Raw genomic sequence first — 21002 nt, 5'->3', positions numbered from 1 at the left:
ACACTAACCCAGTGAGCTAACAGGGGAGCCCTGCTTTCTTCTGGTTTTCTGACACCCCAACTCTGCAGGTTGTTACAACTAGATAGTTCAATGTCAAATTTCATGTTGAGTGGAGATTTTTATGATCCCTGATAGCTCAGTGGTTAAGGATGAGGGCTACTGTGTGAGGGGTCTTGTGTTCAAATCTGGCTGAAGGCTCTTCTTACAGCTCAATTTTTGAATCTCACAGGATGACAGTTTTATTTGTTTAACTACATGCTCTTGTGTTTCTTCCCATTGGCACTTATTTGTTTATCACAATGTGTGCTCATGTTTTGGTTACCCGCAATGTTTTGGGGGTTATCTCATCGTTTATGATCATTGACCTATGCACTTTTGTAAAGCTCTCTCTTGGAGAGCTTTACAAAGCGGAGTAGGCTAATCTATGCGCTTTCAAGAGCTACGAATTTTCAAGAGACACTTTAACTACGGTGTCTTTGGGAACGGCCTGTAAAACTAAGATTCGTCGTACGATGGATTCTACGATCAATTTAGGCTTACGACGCTTTCGGGAAACACAGCCCAGAGGAGTTGTTAGACTTAAAACTACTGGGACACAGGCCCCTAATTCATATCAGAACCTAATTTGATATCAGCTTTGGCAGGGACATCACTGCGAGACATCAATCAAAGCGTCTGCTAAATGAATAAATGTTAATGTAACTGCCATGTCACCAAAAGATTAGCTAGTCAGCTATTCTTTTCCGCTACATAGACTTTGTGTCCTGATCCTACCTTGTGTATTTATTTAAATACTTAGGACGAGGGCAGCAATGAGACGTTTAGAGAGAAGAATATCCACTTCTGGTATGGTGATAAAAATAGACTTCTTTACAAAAGAGGTGGAGGATTTGGACTTTGTGCTTGAGGGGCCTAATGCACACAATAGTTCAACCAGAGCCTGTTTTATATTAGACATTCTCTGTTTCAACTGAGTAACAGGAAACAGGAACAGGAAATCACGTGATGGAATTTTTTTTCAAAAGGAGTGTTTCCTTTACGTTTAGTTTCTTTTGTCTTATCTTGTGAGTAACAGAGTAAGTTTCAGGCATGTAAAACTTTCCTAGTCAGAGTTAGCAGGGGGTGCATTGCATTTACATCAAATGGAAAACAAGGCCATGAAATGCTCTCCCCTCGCATACATTTTTTCCCCCTCTACCCTAGCATCACATGCATTTAATACCAATACATGTGTATGTATAGGTTGGACAGTTCTGAAAACAAGAGTCAATGGTGGGGGATTATTATGTTTAATTTTTTTCATTTATTTCACTGACAAACAATAAGAGTAATATTTCATATCTTAAAAAAGGATTTGATGGTAAGAACATTTATTTTGATGCTGATGCATACAGATTTTATAGTACTTGTCTGTACTGCCTACAATAGAAAACCTTTGGTCCGTTTTTGACCTGTCTGAGTAACCCACCCTACTCGCAGGCTAACTGCATTAAAATTTACATTTAGTCATTTAGCAGACGCTCTTATCCAGAGCGACTTACAGTAAGTACAGGGACATTCCCCCTGAGGCAAGTAGGGTGAAGTGCCTTGCCCAAGGACACAACGTCATCTGGCACGGCCGGGAATTGAACTGGCAACCTTCTGATTACTAACCCGCTTCCCTAACCGGTCAGCCACCTGACTCCCACGAAAATTGCATGCCTTTGAACCTATACATTAGTATGAAGAGCCATGTGAAATACTTTGAACATGGTAAACAAAATAAATGTATTTTGGTAATCATAGCTGGGGTACATTTGCTCAGAATGCGATGTCGTGGAGCAATGTTGCTTCACGTTCGTTACTGGTTTGAATGACGAGTATTAAGGATTTTGTGTTGAGAATAACATCTGTTATTAACACAGATAACCAACATTCTTCTCTTTAATATTATAATATTTGGTTGCGATATCAAGACGAAATCCTTAACTTTTTGATTCCGAGTGGTTGGCGCGCTCCCGCGAAGGGGTGCTTCTCAAGGAAGCCGTGCATCTGATAGTGATGTGTAGTTCGGTCGTTCACTTACAAGGACTCGGGAGTAACGAGTCCTCTCAAAGAGAGATTCGTTCATTTTCTCGTGGCCGCGCATCGGGAGAGGTAACTGTTTCCTCTAAACCAATGCAGGTCACGTGAAAAAAGGATCCAAAGACTCGTACCCGGCACGATCGGGGCGGACCACCCTCTGTTTTGGCCAGTGCGCCTTGATCGTGTGCCAGCTTAGTGTGGGTAGGCGGTCAGGAGCGTCTTCTTTTGTGTTCTTTGATTTGGTTCCGTCCAGCATCGACCACAGGGTAAATAAAGCCCTTTGATTTCACCGTACATTTCGCCTCAGTGTCCTTGCTCGCACCCACAGCGGGCTGTCGGTCCCCACCCTCCGGGGTGGCGTGCGTAACATCATTTAGCAGACGCTTTATTCCAAAGTGACTTCCAAGAGAGAGCTTTACAAAAGTGCATAGGTCAATGATAATTGTACGCAGCAAAATTTTGGTTGGCCGAACCAAATCTCTTTTTTGAAAAGTTGGCAGCCGGGTGGCACACGGTGCCCGCACAAAACAAAATCTGAATGGTGACAATCGAGCGATCAGTCTCGGTCGCTCATTTGTAGGTCACGTAAATGATACCTTATAATGTCAGCGTGTGGGACAATTCACCTTGACGGAGTGTGCGCCCTGATTCCCCTGATTCTACTGCCTGGGCTGGAAGGGTCTCCCAGTCAGAAGCACGAGATAGGGAGGGGGGCATGTGGAAAGTTGAACTCCCCACTGGAAGCCCGAGGGGGAAATCTATCAAATAGCGCACCTCTAACTTTGTAAAGCATGTAAAATTTGTCACACTACGAAATGCTACCAAATTATCCACAACTTATTAATAATACGAATACAGGTATGGGGTTGTCATTTTCGGCATATGACAATATGAATCTGACAATGTTTATTTTACATAAAGCTCAAAAAAACAATTTTGCGCTCAAGATAACTAAGGGTGGGTTCGCCCAGGAAGCGAGTCTGAAGTGGTCTGTGCCTTCATAGCACCATGAAGAGTCTCATGCAAGGCATGCAATTTGGTTCGGTTGCTTTCCAAATAGGCTATTTACTTAAAGGGAAACAGTAGGCTATAACTGAGTCGTGCGAGCCAGGATAATAAAACTATTTAGCCAAATTTGGCTAAGGTGTGCGCAAAAGAAAAAAAAACTGGAGCTAACACCTGATGGGTCATTATTGCATGACTACATTTTGCGATGAAACACTCATAGCGGTCATATTTTGTGTGACAGAAGTACAGGCTACCCGTTTCCCGACTTGATAACACACACGACAGCAAGGATATAATTTTGAAGGTAGGCAGTTTCATGTCATTTCTAAATTGTATATGATATGCATCTACTACTTCTATTTGTTCAAGTCAAATAAATTAAAGTCGGCTCACCAAGTCGACTGCTTTTGTTAATGATTTGTTTCATTTTAGTTTTGAAAGGCAAAGCGCCATGCCTTGAGAGTAGCATATTCGGTTTATGATCAAGCCTATTTTTTTTAAACAAACAACCAAGGCAAAAGTTGAGCTTTACGCTTTGTAAACTAAATTTTTTATTTATAACAGGAAGGTACGGTTTTGCTTATTTTAGACACAGGCTAGCCTACACCCTGTCATCCTCTATTTCCGACAACCCATTTACCCATTTAAGTTCAGCATTTTTCTCTCAATAATTTTCTATTAAATAGCCTATTATAAGCTAGCTTAGTTGCATTAGTTTGACAAGTTGGCACAGTTACCCAAGACAAGCCTAAAACCATGGTGTAGTTTATTTATCTCATTTTCTCCAGACATGACACCATTTGAATGTTTGCCACCATTTTGCATTCATTTCCATTAGCTTATTACTTTCCTCTATGATGCATCTTAACCAACTACCCAAACGGGTAGAGTAAGAAGAAGAGTAGCCCCAATTTATTTATTCAGTGTTCAACGACTATTTGGGTTAGGGATTGATGTGATTAAAGGCCGTGCTTTTACAATTATTTACCAAGAATCCGCTGTGGTATAGACACTCGATTGGGGAAGCATCCATATCGACCATTAGAAGGGAAACTTTCGCCAGAGGGGTGATGTGTAAAGCACTAGTAGCAGTTGCCAACTTCAACATTTAGCCTAAGAGCTTATACACAACTTTTATTTTTAACTATAGTTTACAGTTGCAACTAAATATTGCCAGCTGCTAAACATGGCTCGTTTTGTAATTTCAGAGAAGTCACAATGAGGAGGAGGACATCGCGTTACATTGAATTGGTGGCTTTGCTTTTGATTGGAACACTCTGTCTGGTGCTTATCTTTGGGAAAGAGGCCCATCCTGCAGATGAGCCATCAGATAACATGCCAATAAACACAAAGGGATCAATGCCTGAACAAATAACTAAGAAACCAGATGCCATCACATGGCCACCTTGTCAGCGTAATGAATCTGTATCCAACGTGACAGGCTTTTCTTCACTTCCCGGCCACATCCAAGACTTCCTGTATTATCGTCACTGCCGCCACTTCCCCATGCTGCTTGACGTACCTGATAAATGTGGAGGTCCACAGAACTCTGCTGATGTCTTCCTTCTGCTGGTTATTAAGAGCTCGCCTTGGAACTATGACCGCAGGGAGGTTCTACGTAAAACCTGGGCAGAGGAGAGAATCCAGAATGGTGTGTGGGTGCGTCGACTCTTCATCTCAGGAACCACAAGCTCAGGATTTGAGAAGTCAAAGCTGAACAACTTACTGGAGCTGGAAAACAAAGAACATCATGACATCTTGCAATGGGACTTCAGTGACACTTTCTTCAATCTAACACTGAAGCAGATTCTGTTTCTCGAGTGGATGGAGAGGAACTGCCCAAATGCTCGCTTCCTGCTGAACGGTGACGATGACATCTTCGCCAACACAGATAACATGGTGGAATACACTCAAAGCTTCAAGGACAATGATGGAAGCAAGCATCTGTTTGCAGGTCATCTCATCCATTATGTTGGACCCATCAGAGACCGAGGGAGCAAGTACTATGTGCCAGTTCAGGTACAAGAGTCAGAAACATACCCCCCCTATTGTGGAGGAGGGGGCTTCCTCTTGTCAGGCTACACAGCTATGGTCATATACAAAATGTCTCAGTCAATAACCATATTGCCCATTGATGATGTTTACATGGGGATGTGCCTGCAAAAGGCTGGTCTTGGCCCAGAGTCCCATTTTGGTGTCAGGACTGCAGGAATGCACATTCCTTCAGACAGGCTGGATGCATTTGACCCTTGTTTTTACAGGGAAATTATTTTAGTGCACAGATTTTTTGTACATCAGATTTACATCATGTGGCATGGAGTACGTGACCCTAACCTGAAATGTAATGTACAAACTTCACAACGTTGACCTTTTCAGGTTTCTCATCTTATTTTTATATTTTTTATATTTTGATTTCTCACTGGGGATTGATGATTTGTCTTTATTTATAACGATATTGTCATATTTTGATGTTTTTTCAAATTTGAAAAGGATTTGTTTTTCATCCTTGTTAACGTTTATAAGCAATATTTATGAAATTATTTTTCAGGTTGGAGAGCATAATTGCTGAGGTGAATGGTGAGCATGTCTTGGACTGATGGTGTCAATCATAAGAAACAGGATGCATCACATACCATATCTTTCACACCAATGTAAAAAACCCAGTTAATCCCTTGATGTATATGGACCTACTTTTAATTTTTTACAATTTATTGAAACATGTCGGTTAAAACCCGTTTAGGACCTGCATGCAGCTTCTAACCAGTTGTTTAATTTGTAACTTGTTTAACTACTTGTTCTTATGTTTCTTCATATTGGCAGTTATTTGCTTTTCACAATGTATACTTCATGTTTTGGTAACCCGCAATGTTTTTGAGGCCATCTCGTTGTTTATGATCATTGGCCTATGCACTTTTGTAAAGCTCTCTCTTGGAAGTTGCTTTGGATAAAAACGTCTGCTAATCAACCAAAGAGAAGATGTGGAACATTCTCATTGGTAGTGAGAGTGATATGATTACTTGAACAGACGGCACTGCTCTTTACACTAGTGAATGATGCCAAAAAACTGCCAAGTCACCTAATAATTAGCTACAATCATCAATACTGGACGACTTCATCCATCATTTATTCTGCACCCAGGAAAGTGTCTGATATGCTGTTGATTTTGCAGCATTGCACGATGCACTATTGTAATTGACGTGTTGTTGCACTGCAGTTTGGATACCATCATTTTTGTTCACCGTAGCTGGAAGCTAAGATGTGGTTACTTTGCACTGTGGTTAGTAAACATAAACTGCCCCATGACACCCACCACCGAAATACTGTTCGAAATATGCACTTACAATCCAAGATGGTCTTCTGTACTTTCTATATGGGAGGTATTTGTACGTCGCTTTGGATGAAAGTATCTGCTAAATGAATCAAATGTAGTCTGTTAAATACAAAAGTTAAATGTAATAAATGATCCATTCATAAATTAACGTTCTTTCTTAAGAAAACATTTCCAAAAATAACTCAGCATATTCAGTTGTTGCTGTGGTCTTGAACTTGTGAATAGCATCAGCAGCTTAACCCTCCTGTTATGTTCACAACTGGCTACAGCAATGTTGTTTGTGGATCATTGTGTGTAAATATATATACAATATGTAAACTACCGTTCAAAAGTTTGGGGTCACTTAAAAATGTCCTTATTTTTCAAAGAAATTCAGTTTTTTTCCAATGAAGATAACGTTAAATTAAATCAGAAATACACTATACATTGTTAATGTGGTAAATGACTATTCTAGGTGGAAACGTCAGTTTTTTATGAAATATCTACATAGGTGTATAGAGGCCCATTTCCAGCAACTATTACTGTATGTGATCGAATGGTACATTGTGTTTTCTAATTGCATTAGAAGACCAATGGATGATTAGAAGGATTAGAATTAGAATGCCAAAGGTCTGCAATGTTGTAATTGCTGCAAATGGAGCATTATTTGACAAAAGCAGTTTGAAGAACAACATTTATATTTCAAATAAAAATAATTAACCTTGTAAATGTCTTGACTATATTTTCTATTCATTTTGAAAGTTATTTAATAAAGTGTGAGTTTTCATAGAAAACACGAAATTGTCTGGGTGACCCTAAACTTTTGAACGGTAGTGTATATAAAATCAGAAAATAACTTAATTTAAATTACATTTGACGTTATGTTTAATTTATCAAGCAGACAGTTTTCTCCAAAGCAATGCAAATTGTGCATAGGCCTAAAAGTAACGTACAGCCGAAAAATGAAGGATAGGAAGTTCAAAGTTCAAACAGTATTTCAGTGGTTAGACATTGCATTTTACCAGGCAAGGTGCAAGAGTACTGAGCAACAGAGCAGCAATGACACAAACTACAATAATTCATGGTACGATGCAACAAGAACAGCATCAGACTGCAACATCATAAACAATTTAGTTTGTTTACATACACTTTTAAGTATGATTTACTGCTACTGATTAGCACTCACATTATTTGGGGCAAGTCGCAATATTCCCCTGCCCTGTGCAAGCAATTCTGGCATGTTTTGGGGACATTTCAAAACTCTATCTCAGGGCTACTCAAGTGAACAGTCGAAGCCTTCCCAACCAATAAATAGAAGGCGGGTGATATCCAACTGGTGCTAGGCAGACGAAACAAGGATGTGAAGTGCCATTTGGCAGGACACAGATGGAGCTACGTAATAAAAGATCCTGTGTATTTAGTGTATCCTATTCTGAAGGAGCATCTGCAAAGTATCTGTGAAGGCAACTTTAATGAGAGTTTATGTTACAATCTTTGCTCAGTCAAATTGCAGTGCACACATTAAGTACAAAGATGGCCATTGATAAGGACTGTGATGTGTAACTCTGGTCATTGTATTGCACGTGTTTCCTTCTTACTTGATATTCGTTTTTGTTCAAAGCAAATATCTTTGATAAACGGCTCTGGTCCTTAAAGTAAAACCTACAAAAAAGGACAATCAGGTAAGATTGCGAATTATGTATCATTATGATGCCCAATGTCTCAACCTTTTAAAGCATTTTTAAAAGGCACTATGTGTTCTAATATATTTAGAATGTGCTCTGTAGACTGTAGACTATGTTTATATCAGGACCATATAATAGCAACGGTAGGCAACAGGTTGTACATTTGTGTGAAAACTGACAAGTTTTCAGACACAGCACATAATACAGACCACACACTGTCACTGTCATTCTTATTTTATATATTGTAGGCTAATAGACTGCACTGTATGAAAAGTTGATTGATGTTATGTAAACTGTAAACCCGGGAGATGAGGAATCTAAAGGGAATAGTGTACATTTACATATTCAGTCCTCTATCTCAAAATATATTTATTTGTACCCGTTCACTCTGGGAAGCATGAGTACTGGCCATCGTTGAGCAGTCCTTATTTCAACATTTAGCACCTGTTTATCAAAGCTTTGAACATTTGACTGCAAGTTTTGAGTAGATGCTTTTTGAATAAGTATACCACACGCCTAATACTTTGTGTCCAGAGGGAATTATTTTATCATATCTCACAGCCTCACCTAGATGTTTCAACTGATAAAAATCTTTTTTCTTATTTCATAGAAAAAAGAATGATGAGAATGCCATCTCTTAACCTCAAATTAGTGGCTTTGCTTTTAATTGGAACTTTCGCCTTGGTGCTCATCTTTGAGAAAGAGGCCCACCCTGCAGATGAGCCATCAGATAACATGCAGATAAAGGACACAAAGGAATCAATGCCTGACCAAATAACTAAGAAACCAGTCCGGGTGCGGTCAGATGCCATCACATGGCCACCTTGTCAGCGTAATGAATCTGCATCCAACGTGACAGGCTTTTCTTCACTTCCCGGCCACATCCAAGACTTCCTGTATTATCGTCACTGCCGCCATTTCCCCATGCTGCTTGACGTACCTGATAAATGTGGAGGTCCACAGAACTCTGCTGATGTCTTCCTTCTGCTGGTTATTAAGAGCTCGCCTTGGAACTATGACCGCAGGGAGGTTCTACGTAAAACCTGGGCAGAGGAGAGAATCCAGAATGGTGTGTGGGTGCGTCGACTCTTCATCTCAGGAACCACAAGCTCAGGATTTGAGAAGTCAAAGCTGAACAACTTACTGGAGTTGGAAAACAAAGAACATCATGACATCTTGCAATGGGACTTCAGTGACACCTTCTTCAATCTAACAGTGAAGCAAATTCTGTTTCTCGAGTGGATGGAGAGGAACTGCCCAAATGCTCGCTTCCTGCTGAACGGTGACGATGACATCTTCGCCAACACAGATAACATGGTGGAATACTTTCAAAGCCTCAAGGACAATGATGGAAGCAAGCATCTGTTTCAGGGTTCTCTGGCACATGTCGGTGGACCCATCAGAGACCGAGGGAGCAAGTACTATGTGCCACTTCAGGTAGAAGAGTCAGAAACATACCCCCCCTATTGTTCAGGAGGGGGAATTCTCCTGTCAGGCTACACAGCTATGGTCATATACAAAATGTCTCAGTCAATAACCATATTGCCTATTGATGATGCTTACCTGGGGATGTGCCTGCAAAAGGCTGGTCTTGGCGTCAAGTCCCACATCGGTGTTCACTGTTTCGGACTGCACATCCCTTCTAAAAGGCTTGATGCCCATGACCCTTGTTTTTACAAGGAAATGATTTTGGTACACAGATTTGTAGTACATCAGATTTACATCATGTGGCATGCAGTACGTGACCCTAACCTGAAATGTGTCGGAAAGACTTTGACACTTTAGACGTGTTGATTTCCCAGGTGTCTCTCTTAGTGATGAATCTTCCCATATGTTTTGTCAACAATATAATTTGCATATAGTGGTCAACTGACATCTGGCAAACTTCTTCATCTGTGCCAGGACAGGGCTTCTGTCACGCTGAGAGGTGGGGTAGGACCCAAATGCAAGGGAGTACGCAGCCATTTTGAAAACAAAGGGTTTAATCATGAAAAGCCAGGGAAAAAGATAGGGTACTCACACAGACATGGGTAGTAAGGAAAAGACAAAGACTGGACACAAAACAGAAACCTAAAGACACAGAACCAAACGACACACAGGTGGACACAATGAAGCTAACGGGACAGGTGAAGACAATGACAGGGAAACACTAGGGCAGGGCAAAACCAAAAACAACAGGGGGGCACGGCTGTGGCCGTGACAGCTTCCATACATCAGGATCTATAATAGGTAATAAATAGGTCTATAAAAGGTAAACTCTTGCACTTTTGAGGTTCATGTTGTTTAATTTGTAACTTGTTTAACTACTTGCTCTTATATTTCTTCCCATTGGCACTTGGTTGCTTATCACAGTGTATGTTCATGTTTTGGAGTCCTGCAATGTTTTTGGTGGCCATCTCGTTGTTTATGATCATTGACCTATGCTGGCTAAATGAATGTAAATGTAAATCCTTCGCATTTGGCCAAAAGAGATATTTTTGTGTAGTAAAGAGTTTTGTAAAGTAATTGTACAATTCTGATCTCTATTGGTGATATACAAATGTAGTAAACGTGTGATGTGAGAATTCTAAACAACCGTGCTTTCATAACTACACTTTCACTCATTCCATGACATCATGTCCAACTGAATTAAGGTGTGTTATTGTGTTGTGCTTATGGACACAGTAAGGGTGTCACCCATTTTGTTTTCCCCCCCGAAAGCATAGGGACCTAAAAACCTAAATGAGTTCAGAGCTGGTTTTTGTGCGTGTTCCTTTTTGTATATAGAAATTAGAGCAGATATTTGTGAAGTGCCCTCTACAAGACTAATACATTTTTATATATTATTTTTAAGATTCTGTTTCTGTAATGTGATAAAATGATTAATGTAATGATGCAATGACTGTAAACTTTCAAACTGTTTCAATAAATATTCAATGTTATGTCTGAAAACTCCTCGGGGGAACCAGGAATATTAAGTCCCTTATGAATGTAGTCAAAGTAGGGATGATGTCTCCACATCAGTGTGTCAAATGTTCTTCTATTGTCTGATTTTAGAGCTATTGGAGTAGTCAGGAAAATAAATCTTGGTTATGTGCTCATACCTTTTAATTCAAAGCACAACCAATTAGCTCTAACTAACAATGAAGCAGATCCATAACTAGAGTGCATTTACAAGAACCATCCAAAACTCACTTTCCATATTCCTGCATTAATGTGTGTTTGCTTGATTTGTTCCTAAAGCTTTGCATAAATTAAATAACATGTCAACAGTCAAACAAGAAGAACATGTCTGGTATACATATAGAAGCTATGATGAATATTGATCTGATATTGAGCATGTGATAATGTTACATATTACAGTGGTTGTATAACATTTGTAACTAGAAAGTACATTTCCTGCAAAAAATGGGTTGGAAGCTGAAATTAATTTTAAAAAATTGCTGAAAATACAGAAAAGAGAAAATACCCTTTAGTGGCCCTATGGGGCGACAAACATTCCACCACTGACCCAAAACAAGTACTAAAAACACCTTTAAAAGTACCAAATCCATGGGATTTATTAATACAACATCATTTAATAACTACAAGACAACAAACTCCCAGGCTAAGAGGCAGCAAGACCAGAGGCCTGTTCCATAAAGCGAGTTTACCGAATAAGCCAGACTTATGTCAGTCAGTCGGACTAATTTCTAGTTCATTCGGTTCCATAAAGCTAGCTCAACGTAGTTTGAACTCAGTTACTATGGTAACTTATGCTTCGAAACTTGTCTGGTCCAGGTCAGGCTAATTGTCAGGCTTAGACCGTGTTCTTGCTTAACCAGACGTTCCTGTAACACTGACCCAACGGGAAAACCATAATTTACCACGGATATTCTCATTTTCTTATTCTCATCAGTTCAATATGTAGGCTACATTTATAGAAAATCAACTTAAATAGCCTACATACGCAACAACATTTAACCTAATGCATTAAACAATGATGAACAATGATTTGATACACACCATAGCCGTTAAATGTATGGCTATGGTAGTTTGTGATTTCAAATGTTTAGGCATCAGGCATAGGCCTATATCTCAATCTAAATTAGTATAATTATCATAGCTATATAATTGTTAACAGTAGCCTGTTGCGCAACTAACCAAAAATCCATAGGACATCTGTCCTCCATTTTCCTGACACAAAAACCATGTTAAAAAGTTAGGCTACTGGATAATGTATTGATTAATAGTAGGCTATTTATATTAAACAATGTCAAAAAAGTCAATTTAGATGTGTTTAGAGGGTGTCTGTTTTTATCAACGAAATAAAGGTCTAAAAAAGGACCTCGACCTAGCCTATAGTTCACGTCAATCATGGCATGTCATTTTATTTTGATGAAGCGGTGGATGAGAGCTGTCATAGTCCAAGGCTTAAAGGGAACGTTCTTTCTGGAAGAAGTCACGTGGCCGTGTGCATTGCTTTTGCAGTGGTGGATTGTATGATACATGTTTTACCTCTCGGGCTGTTTAAGAATTGGGTGCACGCGCAATTAACTTGACTACTTAAATCTGACTTGAATTCGTAGGAGTGCGTGAGCTGAAATTGGCTACCATACTGTACCATACTGTACATACCAAACAGTAGCCTAATGAGGACTATATTGTTTCACTTAACGTTTAACCATCGACTGTTGAAGTAAATGAGACTTGTTAAAGTTTTTTTATTCATCAGCCCACTTACAATTTACCACATTAACAACACTTATGTTTGTATTACTTGATGCAAGTTTAATCTAACCATTATCACCAGCAACTGCTCAATTTAAGACAAGAAAGGAGTTTGGTAAATACAACAGAATAAACAAGGCAACCAACTGCATTCAATAAAACATTTTATTGTACAATATGTCCAGTGTTCTTCCACTCCTTTTGTTTGTAGTGATCCGGTGATCTTCTGGCTATGATACAAGTACAGCTAACAGTAGCTAGAGTAAAAGTGTTGCTTACGTAGACCTACAGTCTAGCTACAACTGCATTTAGAAAATAACAAGCTTACGATCAACTTTAACTAAAGCTGAGTATATAAAATACTACTAATAACAATTGATATGTGGTGGTCGAAACATGAAAAAATGCAGGATTTTCGTGAATTTACCAGCTAACTTGCTTCGGACCCCTTAATCTGCAATTCATTGTTACTAGCTCTACTAACTAGGCTAATAAGAGCTCTATAAAAGACTTACTTTGTATGCCAACCAACACCAATAACTACAACTAATTTGACAGACTATAAGCCAACTTACTTCTGGTTATGAAACACGTGCTCTCTAGCTAGCTTCAGTAAAAGTGTTGTTTATGTTAGATACTAGACCTACAGTCTAGCTCTAACTGCGTTTCGAATCAAACAAGCTATAATCTTACGATAAACGTTATCTAAAGATAGCTATATGAAATACTACTAATAACAATTGATATGTGGTGGTAAAGATATATATAAAAAGAAGGATTTTCATCAATTTACCAGCTAACTTGCTTCAGAGACACTGAAAATGAATGGGGTTGAACGGTGGAAAATGCAATGTTTAGAACTACAGGTCGCATGTGACCATATTAACTCTATGCATGTGACACGCTTTACTTCCGCATTCCTCGATAACAATGGGAGTCTATGGAAGTGTCGCAACTCTCGTTTTCGATGGCTCTAGCTCTACAGATGCAGGACCAAAGACGGCGGTCACTTTTGGAAGACTGAATAAAGCTTTTCTTTTGTTGTCCGATATCTTTAGTTTTTCAGCACCACTGGCATATGTACGTTTCATTTATTTTCCTGCTCAAACTAACATTTTAACCATTGTAACCGCGAGTTCGACCAATCAGAGATATCAGTCAGTGTTGTTTTGCTTAGGATTGTGGGTAGTGTAGTATTTCAACAGAAGATCGCAAATAAGGTTTCATACGGACTTGTTGCTTTTATAGGAGCAGAAACTTTCGTTTCACAACCTCGTAGCTCGCGGTTAGTCTACCTTGGATGGTGTAGACATTATGGCTGACAATCAATATCCTACTGAGAAAATGAATGGGATTTTTGCTGGTCTTGTGGGGGCCCCCTTGGAGTGCGGGCCCGTTTCAATTGAAACGGGTGAAACATAAAGCCGCGTCTGGGTGTTTCAGAGCTGCCAACTCTCCTGGTTTCGCCGTGTGACACACGCATTTCAACCATTTATCACGCTCTCACGCCACACATTGTATATCTTACGCTGAAAAGGCAACGCCAAACAAGTAGCCAATAACGTTGTAAACAGTAACGGACGAGGCGCAGGTTAACGGAGTGAAGAATCATTGACGTGCAAACAGACGTGTAAACTCGCCTGGGGAGGGGGGGGGGGGGGGGAGTGAAGCTCGCGATAGCTCGGGGGGAGGGGGTTCCTACCAAATCTCACGCCAAGGTTTTTGAAAAAGTTGGCAGCCCTGGTGTATACCCCTTCGTCTTAGCCCTAGCCCTCGATCAAAAAGAGTATTGGGACACCACTTACTCTCACGGGAACGCGCAAAACTAAGGGCTAGGGGTAAGACAGAGTATTGGGATTCGGCCTTAGCATCACATAATGGTGTTCAAATGATTTGACAGTGACAGAGAGTGGGTGGATGTGTATTTAAAATGTGGAGAGGGGAGCAAACCTGTTCCACCACCTCGCCCGGTTGAACGGGGTGAGTGAGAAAACGAGTGGTTGACGGAGAGAGCGGATATTTTCAGAGAAACAAGACTGCCGAACCAGATTTTTCTTATCTTCCAGGACGAGTTTCAAAGCTTCTGGCCCAGCATGGGGTAGGGAAGACCAAAATGGTCTTATGGAGACAGAGGAGTCTGAGGAAAACAAACTTTTCCCGGATTCAAAAACATTCCCCAAGGACTACATGGCTCATGGACACTATTTCAATAGTTGATGTGTTATAATGTGTGCTTTTCTATTTGTTTAGAATGTTGTTTAATTGATGTTTGATTATAACTTCCCTTTAGGAAGAGTTACCTCAGTCAATGTTTTGATCCAAATAATTGTATCATACTAACAAAACCATTTATGAATGTTGTATTGTTATATTTTGAAGTATAAGCAATACATGGCCATTTGAAATAACTGAACTCAAAGTTACCAACCACTTAACACTTAGGGCCCATACGCGAATCTCAGGATGACGCCCAGGTGGGGAGTAACTGACAAATGAAAGCATTCACCTTCACAAGGATACCTCCCTTTGACATGGATTATAAAAAAACCACGACGCACAATCACGCCCGCTTTTTCGGAAGGATTCACCTGCAGTGTTCGCGACACGTCTATGCTATTCTCAATCAGAAACTCACTGGACCACGACCATTCATTTGTTCTACCCGTTCGACTACAATAACTGACTTTGACCCTTCCTCTTCAAACCAACAAAAGTAACTGCGTTCTTGCTACATTTCTTACTTGTGACATTGGCACGTTGTGATTTAATTTGCCTATGTTTGATCTAGTTTACTAAACTAGATCAAACACTCTGCAGTAACCCTAGTTTACTTAAGATAAGACTGATTATTACTAAGGCTATTATTAAATAAGGTTCAATAAGGTTTCCTCAGTCCCTTTAAACAAATTCTGAGGTGGCGCCTCAGAACTAGATACTTTATTTAATATTAGGTATAAGGTGGACATTAATAAGGACTGTAATGTAGAACTCTGGTCATTGTATTGCACATGTTGTATCAAAGTGGTGTTTCCTTCTTACTTGATATTCGTTTTTGTTCAAAGCAAGAATCTTTGATAGAAGGCCCTGGTACTTAAAGTAAAACCTACAAAGAAGGACAATCAGGTAAGATTGCGAATCATGTAAACATTGTGATGCTCAATGTCTAACAACTTTTTAAAGCATTTGTAAAAAGCATTATGTGTTGTGTCTGATATTTTTAGAATGTGCTCTGTATAGTATGTTTATATCATCAGAGTCAGGTGGCTGAGCGGTTAGGGAAGCGGGCTAGTAATCAGAAGGTTGCCGGTTCGATTCCCGGCCGTGAAAAATGACGTGTCCTTGGGCAAGGCACTTCACCCCACTTGCCCTGTACTTACTGTAAGTCGCTCTGGATAAGAGCGTCCGCTAAATGTAAATGTAATGTTATATCAGGACCATATAATAAGCCACGGAAGGCAACAGGTTGTCCATTTGGGAAACACTTTATATTAAGTCAACGCTTTTTGGCATTTACAAAGTGTTAACTAATAGTTAGTTAATCCTTTAAAAGACATTTTGAAACATTAACAATACATTATTAAATAGTTACTACGTTTATTATTAAACACTATGTTAATCATTAATAAACACTGTTAAAAATTATGTATTTGATTAATAATACAATTCATAAGGTGTTTGATCCGCGACATCCGGGCAGAGAGCAGCGAACACATTCCCCCTGAAAAAGTGTCGCACCACCAGCAATGCAAGTGCCAGGATCCCTGCTATATACCCCGCCCAATTAGGGAGGTGTGCCCTGACGCGTGATATGAGGAGTTGCTAATGACGTGCTAGGTCTCGGAGTCCCCCGCATGAACCAGCTCCGCTTGATTTGCTGAAGTATATTAACAAGCTGTCTATAAAGTATGGTAATGCAGTTATCAAACACCTTATGACCTAATTTTTAACAGTGTTTATTAATGATTAACAGTGTTTAATAATAAACGTATTAACTATTTAATAATGTATTGTTAATGTTTCAAAATGTTTTATAAAGGATTAACTAACTATCAGTTAACACTTTGTAAATGCCAAAAAGCGTTGACTTATTATAAAGTATTACCTACATTTGTGTTAAAAATGACAAGTTTTCAGACACAGCACATAATACAGACCACACACATTGTCACTACTACAGCCGTGGCCAGAAGTATTGGGAGCGACATACATTTTGTGTTTGCAAAGCTTGCTGGGCCTTGGCATAAAATGACTGCTAACATAATTTCAGAAAGTCATCTCATCACCACAGGGGAAAGTGTGAACTAATTCTAGCTAGGTGAAATCACTATAATTCTGATTGGATTTTAAGAGCAGATTGACTGCTGTAAAAGTGGGGACTATTTGCATATATATACATTTTCGACCCCCAAAAAGCTTGAAAAAATATGAAATGTTCCTTATTGTATTCCAGTATTCTATAGAAACGTGAAAAAAAAATCCTAAAATACTGAACCAGCAAACTTTGCAAAACACAACATTTGTCATTGCCAAAACTTATGGCCACGACTGTACACAGCAGATTGTGATCTGTTCATTTAATACCAGGAGTGTTTTATCTCATCACGTCTCATGAAAGAGAACCTATAAAAACACTCAACGAGTAAAACGAACTGGCCTGGTGTTAAATTAACCGTTGGGCTGTCTCAAACCCCCCACATTGCGAAGGTTAAAAGAAAATTATTTGTATTTGTTTTTGTATTGGGTAAAATTGGGTAAACACAACGATGGTTCGTTATGAACCTTTGGATCATGTGACCCGAAGGCAGCACAAGGGTTAAGGTGTATGATTTAATATGAAAATTCATAAAATATGAATATGAATATGAATATCATATTTCAACAGCATATGGAATGTTCGGAATGTTGTCTTAGGCAGTAAAGGGTTTGAAATGTGCTGTGAAATAATGAGAGAATAACCGATCCACTATTTCTGAAATAACACTGGCCATGTATGCACAAGACTAAACCAACCAGCTGACGATACAAGTTATCCCGTCTTGAAAAAAATATATTGCAGGCTAATAGACTGCACTGTATGAAAAGTTGATTGATATGTAAACTGTACACCCGGGAGAGTGTAAACTGTACACCCCAGATGTTTCAACTTATTTCAGAGAAACAACAATGATGAGAAGGCCATCTCTTAACATTAAATTAGTGGGTTTGCTTTTAATTGGAACTGTCGCATTGGTGCTCAACTTTAGGAAAAGTCCAACCCTGCAGATGAGTCATCACATAACATGGCGATAAACACAAAGGAATCAATGTGTGACCAAATAACTAAGAAACCAGTCAGGGTGCATTCAGACGCCATCACATGGCCACCTTGTCAGCGTAATGAATCTGGAACCCAACTAAATATTACCAGTTGCTAAACATGGCTCGTTTTGTAATTTCAGAGAAGTCACAATGAGGAGGAGGACATCGCGTTACATTGAATTGGTGGCTTTGCTTTTGATTGGAACACTCTGTCTGGTGCTTATCTTTGTGAAAGAGGACCACCCTGCAGATGAGCCATCAAATAACATGCAGATAAAGGACACAAAGGAATCAATGCCTGACCAAATAACTAAGAAACCAGTCCGGGTGCGGTCAGATGCCATCACATGGCCACCTTGTCAGCGTAATGAATCTGCATCCAACGTGACAGGCTTTTCTTCACTTCCCGGCCACATCCAAGACTTCCTGTATTATCGTCACTGCCGCCACTTCCCCATGCTGCTTGACGTACCTGATAAATGTGGAGGTCCACAGAACTCTGCTGATGTCTTCCTTCTGCTGGTTATTAAGAGCTCGCCTTGGAACTATGACCGCAGGGAGGTTCTACGTAAAACCTGGGCAGAGGAGAGAATCCAGAATGGTGTGTGGGTGCGTCGACTCTTCATCTCAGGAACCACAAGCTCAGGATTTGAGAAGTCAAAGCTGAACAACTTACTGGAGCTGGAAAACAAAGAACATCATGACATCTTGCAATGGGACTTCAGTGACACTTTCTTCAATCTAACACTGAAGCAGATTCTGTTTCTCGAGTGGATGGAGAGGAACTGCCCAAATGCTCGCTTCCTGCTGAACGGTGACGATGACATCTTCGCCAACACAGATAACATGGTGGAATACACTCAAAGCTTCAAGGACAATGATGGAAGCAAGCATCTGTTTGCAGGTCATCTCATCCATTATGTTGGACCCATCAGAGACCGAGGGAGCAAGTACTATGTGCCAGTTCAGGTACAAGAGTCAGAAACATACCCCCCCTATTGTGGAGGAGGGGGCTTCCTCTTGTCAGGCTACACAGCTATGGTCATATACAAAATGTCTCAGTCAATAACCATATTGCCCATTGATGATGTTTACATGGGGATGTGCCTGCAAAAGGCTGGTCTTGGCCCAGAGTCCCATTTTGGTGTCAGGACTGCAGGAATGCACATTCCTTCAGACAGGCTGGATGCATTTGACCCTTGTTTTTACAGGGAAATTATTTTAGTGCACAGATTTTTTGTACATCAGATTTACATCATGTGGCATGGAGTACGTGACCCTAACCTGAAATGTAATGTACAAACTTCATAACTTTGAACTTTTCAGGTTTCTCTTATAGTGTTTCTTTTTTAAGTATTATATTCAGATTTCTCACTGGAGATTGCATTTAGTCATTTTAGCAGACGCTCTTATCCAGAGCGACTTGGTGATTTGTCTTTATGTATAACGATATGTAATATTTTGATGGTTTTTCCAATTGAATTTATTTGAAGATTGAAAGGGGTTTGTTTTTCATCCTTGTTAACATTTATAAGCAATATTAATGAAAAAATAATTATGAGCAAGTGCACACTTTTTTTTTTAAATAAAGTTGGTGTTGGTGTGTTGGCTGGACCTGATGTTAGTTCCCTCCAGGATCACAATGACTCTTATTGAGAGACTTGTTGCTCTTGTTGATTAGTTGTAACGGTTTTAAATTCTTGTACTCGCTGTGAAATATGTTACTGTTGACTGCTAAATGCATAAATGTAAATGTGTTGCTTTAGTAAATAAAAGGTTTGGCTTCATTTTCCAATCACTCAGCCTTTGGCTCCAAAGGGTTAAGCGGGCCTGTCAGGCTGAAATTATTTTTCAGTTTGGAGAGCATAGTTGCTGAGGCCGCAATGGTGAGCATGTCTGGGACTGATGGTGTCAAGCATAAGAAACAGGATGCATCACTGACCATATCTTTCACACCAACCTAAAAACACAGGTAATCCCTTGATGTATATGGACCTACTTTTTTTTTTTTTCAATTTATTGAAACATGTAGGTGTTGCCGGTAAATTGAAGGATGAAACCCGTTTAGGACCTGCATGTGGCTTTTAACCACGAAACGAGACTCCACAAGTTTAACTTATAGTGCAAGAGCAGTCAACACAAAATACAGACAAGTTGTGCAAGATGTTCTATCAGATGGCACATACCCTGGGTCTGGGAGGGTTATTGCTTTGTGGAGTGGCTGATGACTAACTTTCATAACATTTGGTCTATTAATTTAACTGATTTAACTACTTGTACTCGCTGTAAATTATATTATTGTTGCTTGCTTTCCTACAGGTACACTCTTGCACTTTTGAGGTTCTTGTTGTTTAATTTGCAATTTGTTTGACTACATGCTCTTATGTTTCTTCCTATAGGCAGTTATTTGCTTTTCACAATGTATGCTTCATGTTTTGGTTACCCGCAATGTTTTGGAGGCTATCTCATTGTTTATGATCATTGACCTATGCACTTTTGTAAAGCTCTCTCTTGGAAGTCGCTTTGGATAAGTGTCTGCTAAATGAATATATGTAAATGTAAATATTACAAAGTCGTCATTAATAAGTTGATAATCAACCAAAGAGAAGATGTGGAATATTCTCATTGGTAGTGAGTGTGATATGATTACTTGAACAGACGGCACTGCTCTTTACACTAGTGAATGATGCCAAAAAACTGCCAAGTCACCTCATAATTTGCTACAATCAGCAATACTGGACGACTTCATCCATTATTTATTCTCTATTGGGGATTTACAAATGTAGTAAAAGTGTGTGATGTGACAATTCTAAACAACCGTGCTTTCATAACTACTTTCACTCATTCCAGCACATGATGTCCAGCTGAATTAAGGTGTGTTATTGTGGTGTGCTTATGGACATGACGCATGTAGTCAAAGTAGGGATGATGTCTCCACATCAGTGTGT

The 21002-nt window shown here is 39.6% G+C and overlaps 2 protein-coding genes and 1 pseudogene across 2 annotated transcripts; all 3 read left to right on the top strand.

Annotated features, from left to right (window-relative positions):
• Positions 1-3152: 3152 nt before the first annotated feature.
• Positions 3153-5442, top strand: LOC136936129 (N-acetyllactosaminide beta-1,3-N-acetylglucosaminyltransferase 3-like). Its single transcript, XM_067229874.1, has 2 exons — positions 3153-3376; positions 4283-5442. The coding sequence occupies exon 2, from the start codon at positions 4291-4293 to the stop codon at positions 5437-5439; it is 1149 nt and encodes a 382-aa protein (XP_067085975.1). The 5' UTR covers positions 3153-3376; positions 4283-4290; the 3' UTR covers positions 5440-5442.
• Positions 5443-8688: 3246 nt separating this feature from the next.
• Positions 8689-11209, top strand: LOC136936042 (N-acetyllactosaminide beta-1,3-N-acetylglucosaminyltransferase 3 pseudogene; annotated as a pseudogene).
• A 3964-nt stretch (positions 11210-15173) lies between these two features.
• LOC136936041 (N-acetyllactosaminide beta-1,3-N-acetylglucosaminyltransferase 3-like) lies at positions 15174-19621 on the top strand. Its single transcript, XM_067229771.1, has 4 exons — positions 15174-15469; positions 15819-15879; positions 18195-19438; positions 19481-19621. Exon 3 carries the CDS (start codon positions 18205-18207, stop codon positions 19363-19365), a length of 1161 nt encoding a protein of 386 aa, XP_067085872.1. The 5' UTR covers positions 15174-15469; positions 15819-15879; positions 18195-18204; the 3' UTR covers positions 19366-19438; positions 19481-19621.
• The last annotated feature ends 1381 nt before the right edge of the window (positions 19622-21002 follow it).

Source organism: Osmerus mordax, chromosome 26 (genome assembly GCF_038355195.1).
Source record: "Osmerus mordax isolate fOsmMor3 chromosome 26, fOsmMor3.pri, whole genome shotgun sequence".
NCBI classification, from domain to species: domain Eukaryota; kingdom Metazoa; phylum Chordata; class Actinopteri; order Osmeriformes; family Osmeridae; genus Osmerus; species Osmerus mordax.
This window is presented reverse-complemented; position numbering and strand designations above follow the sequence as displayed.

What these genes read in the sequence shown, in the direction of transcription:
- LOC136936129 (XM_067229874.1), top strand. Translation starts at nt 4,291, where the DNA reads ATGAGGAGGAGGACATCGCGTTACATTGAATTGGTGGCTTTGCTTTTG.
- LOC136936041 (XM_067229771.1), top strand. Translation starts at nt 18,205, where the DNA reads ATGAGGAGGAGGACATCGCGTTACATTGAATTGGTGGCTTTGCTTTTG.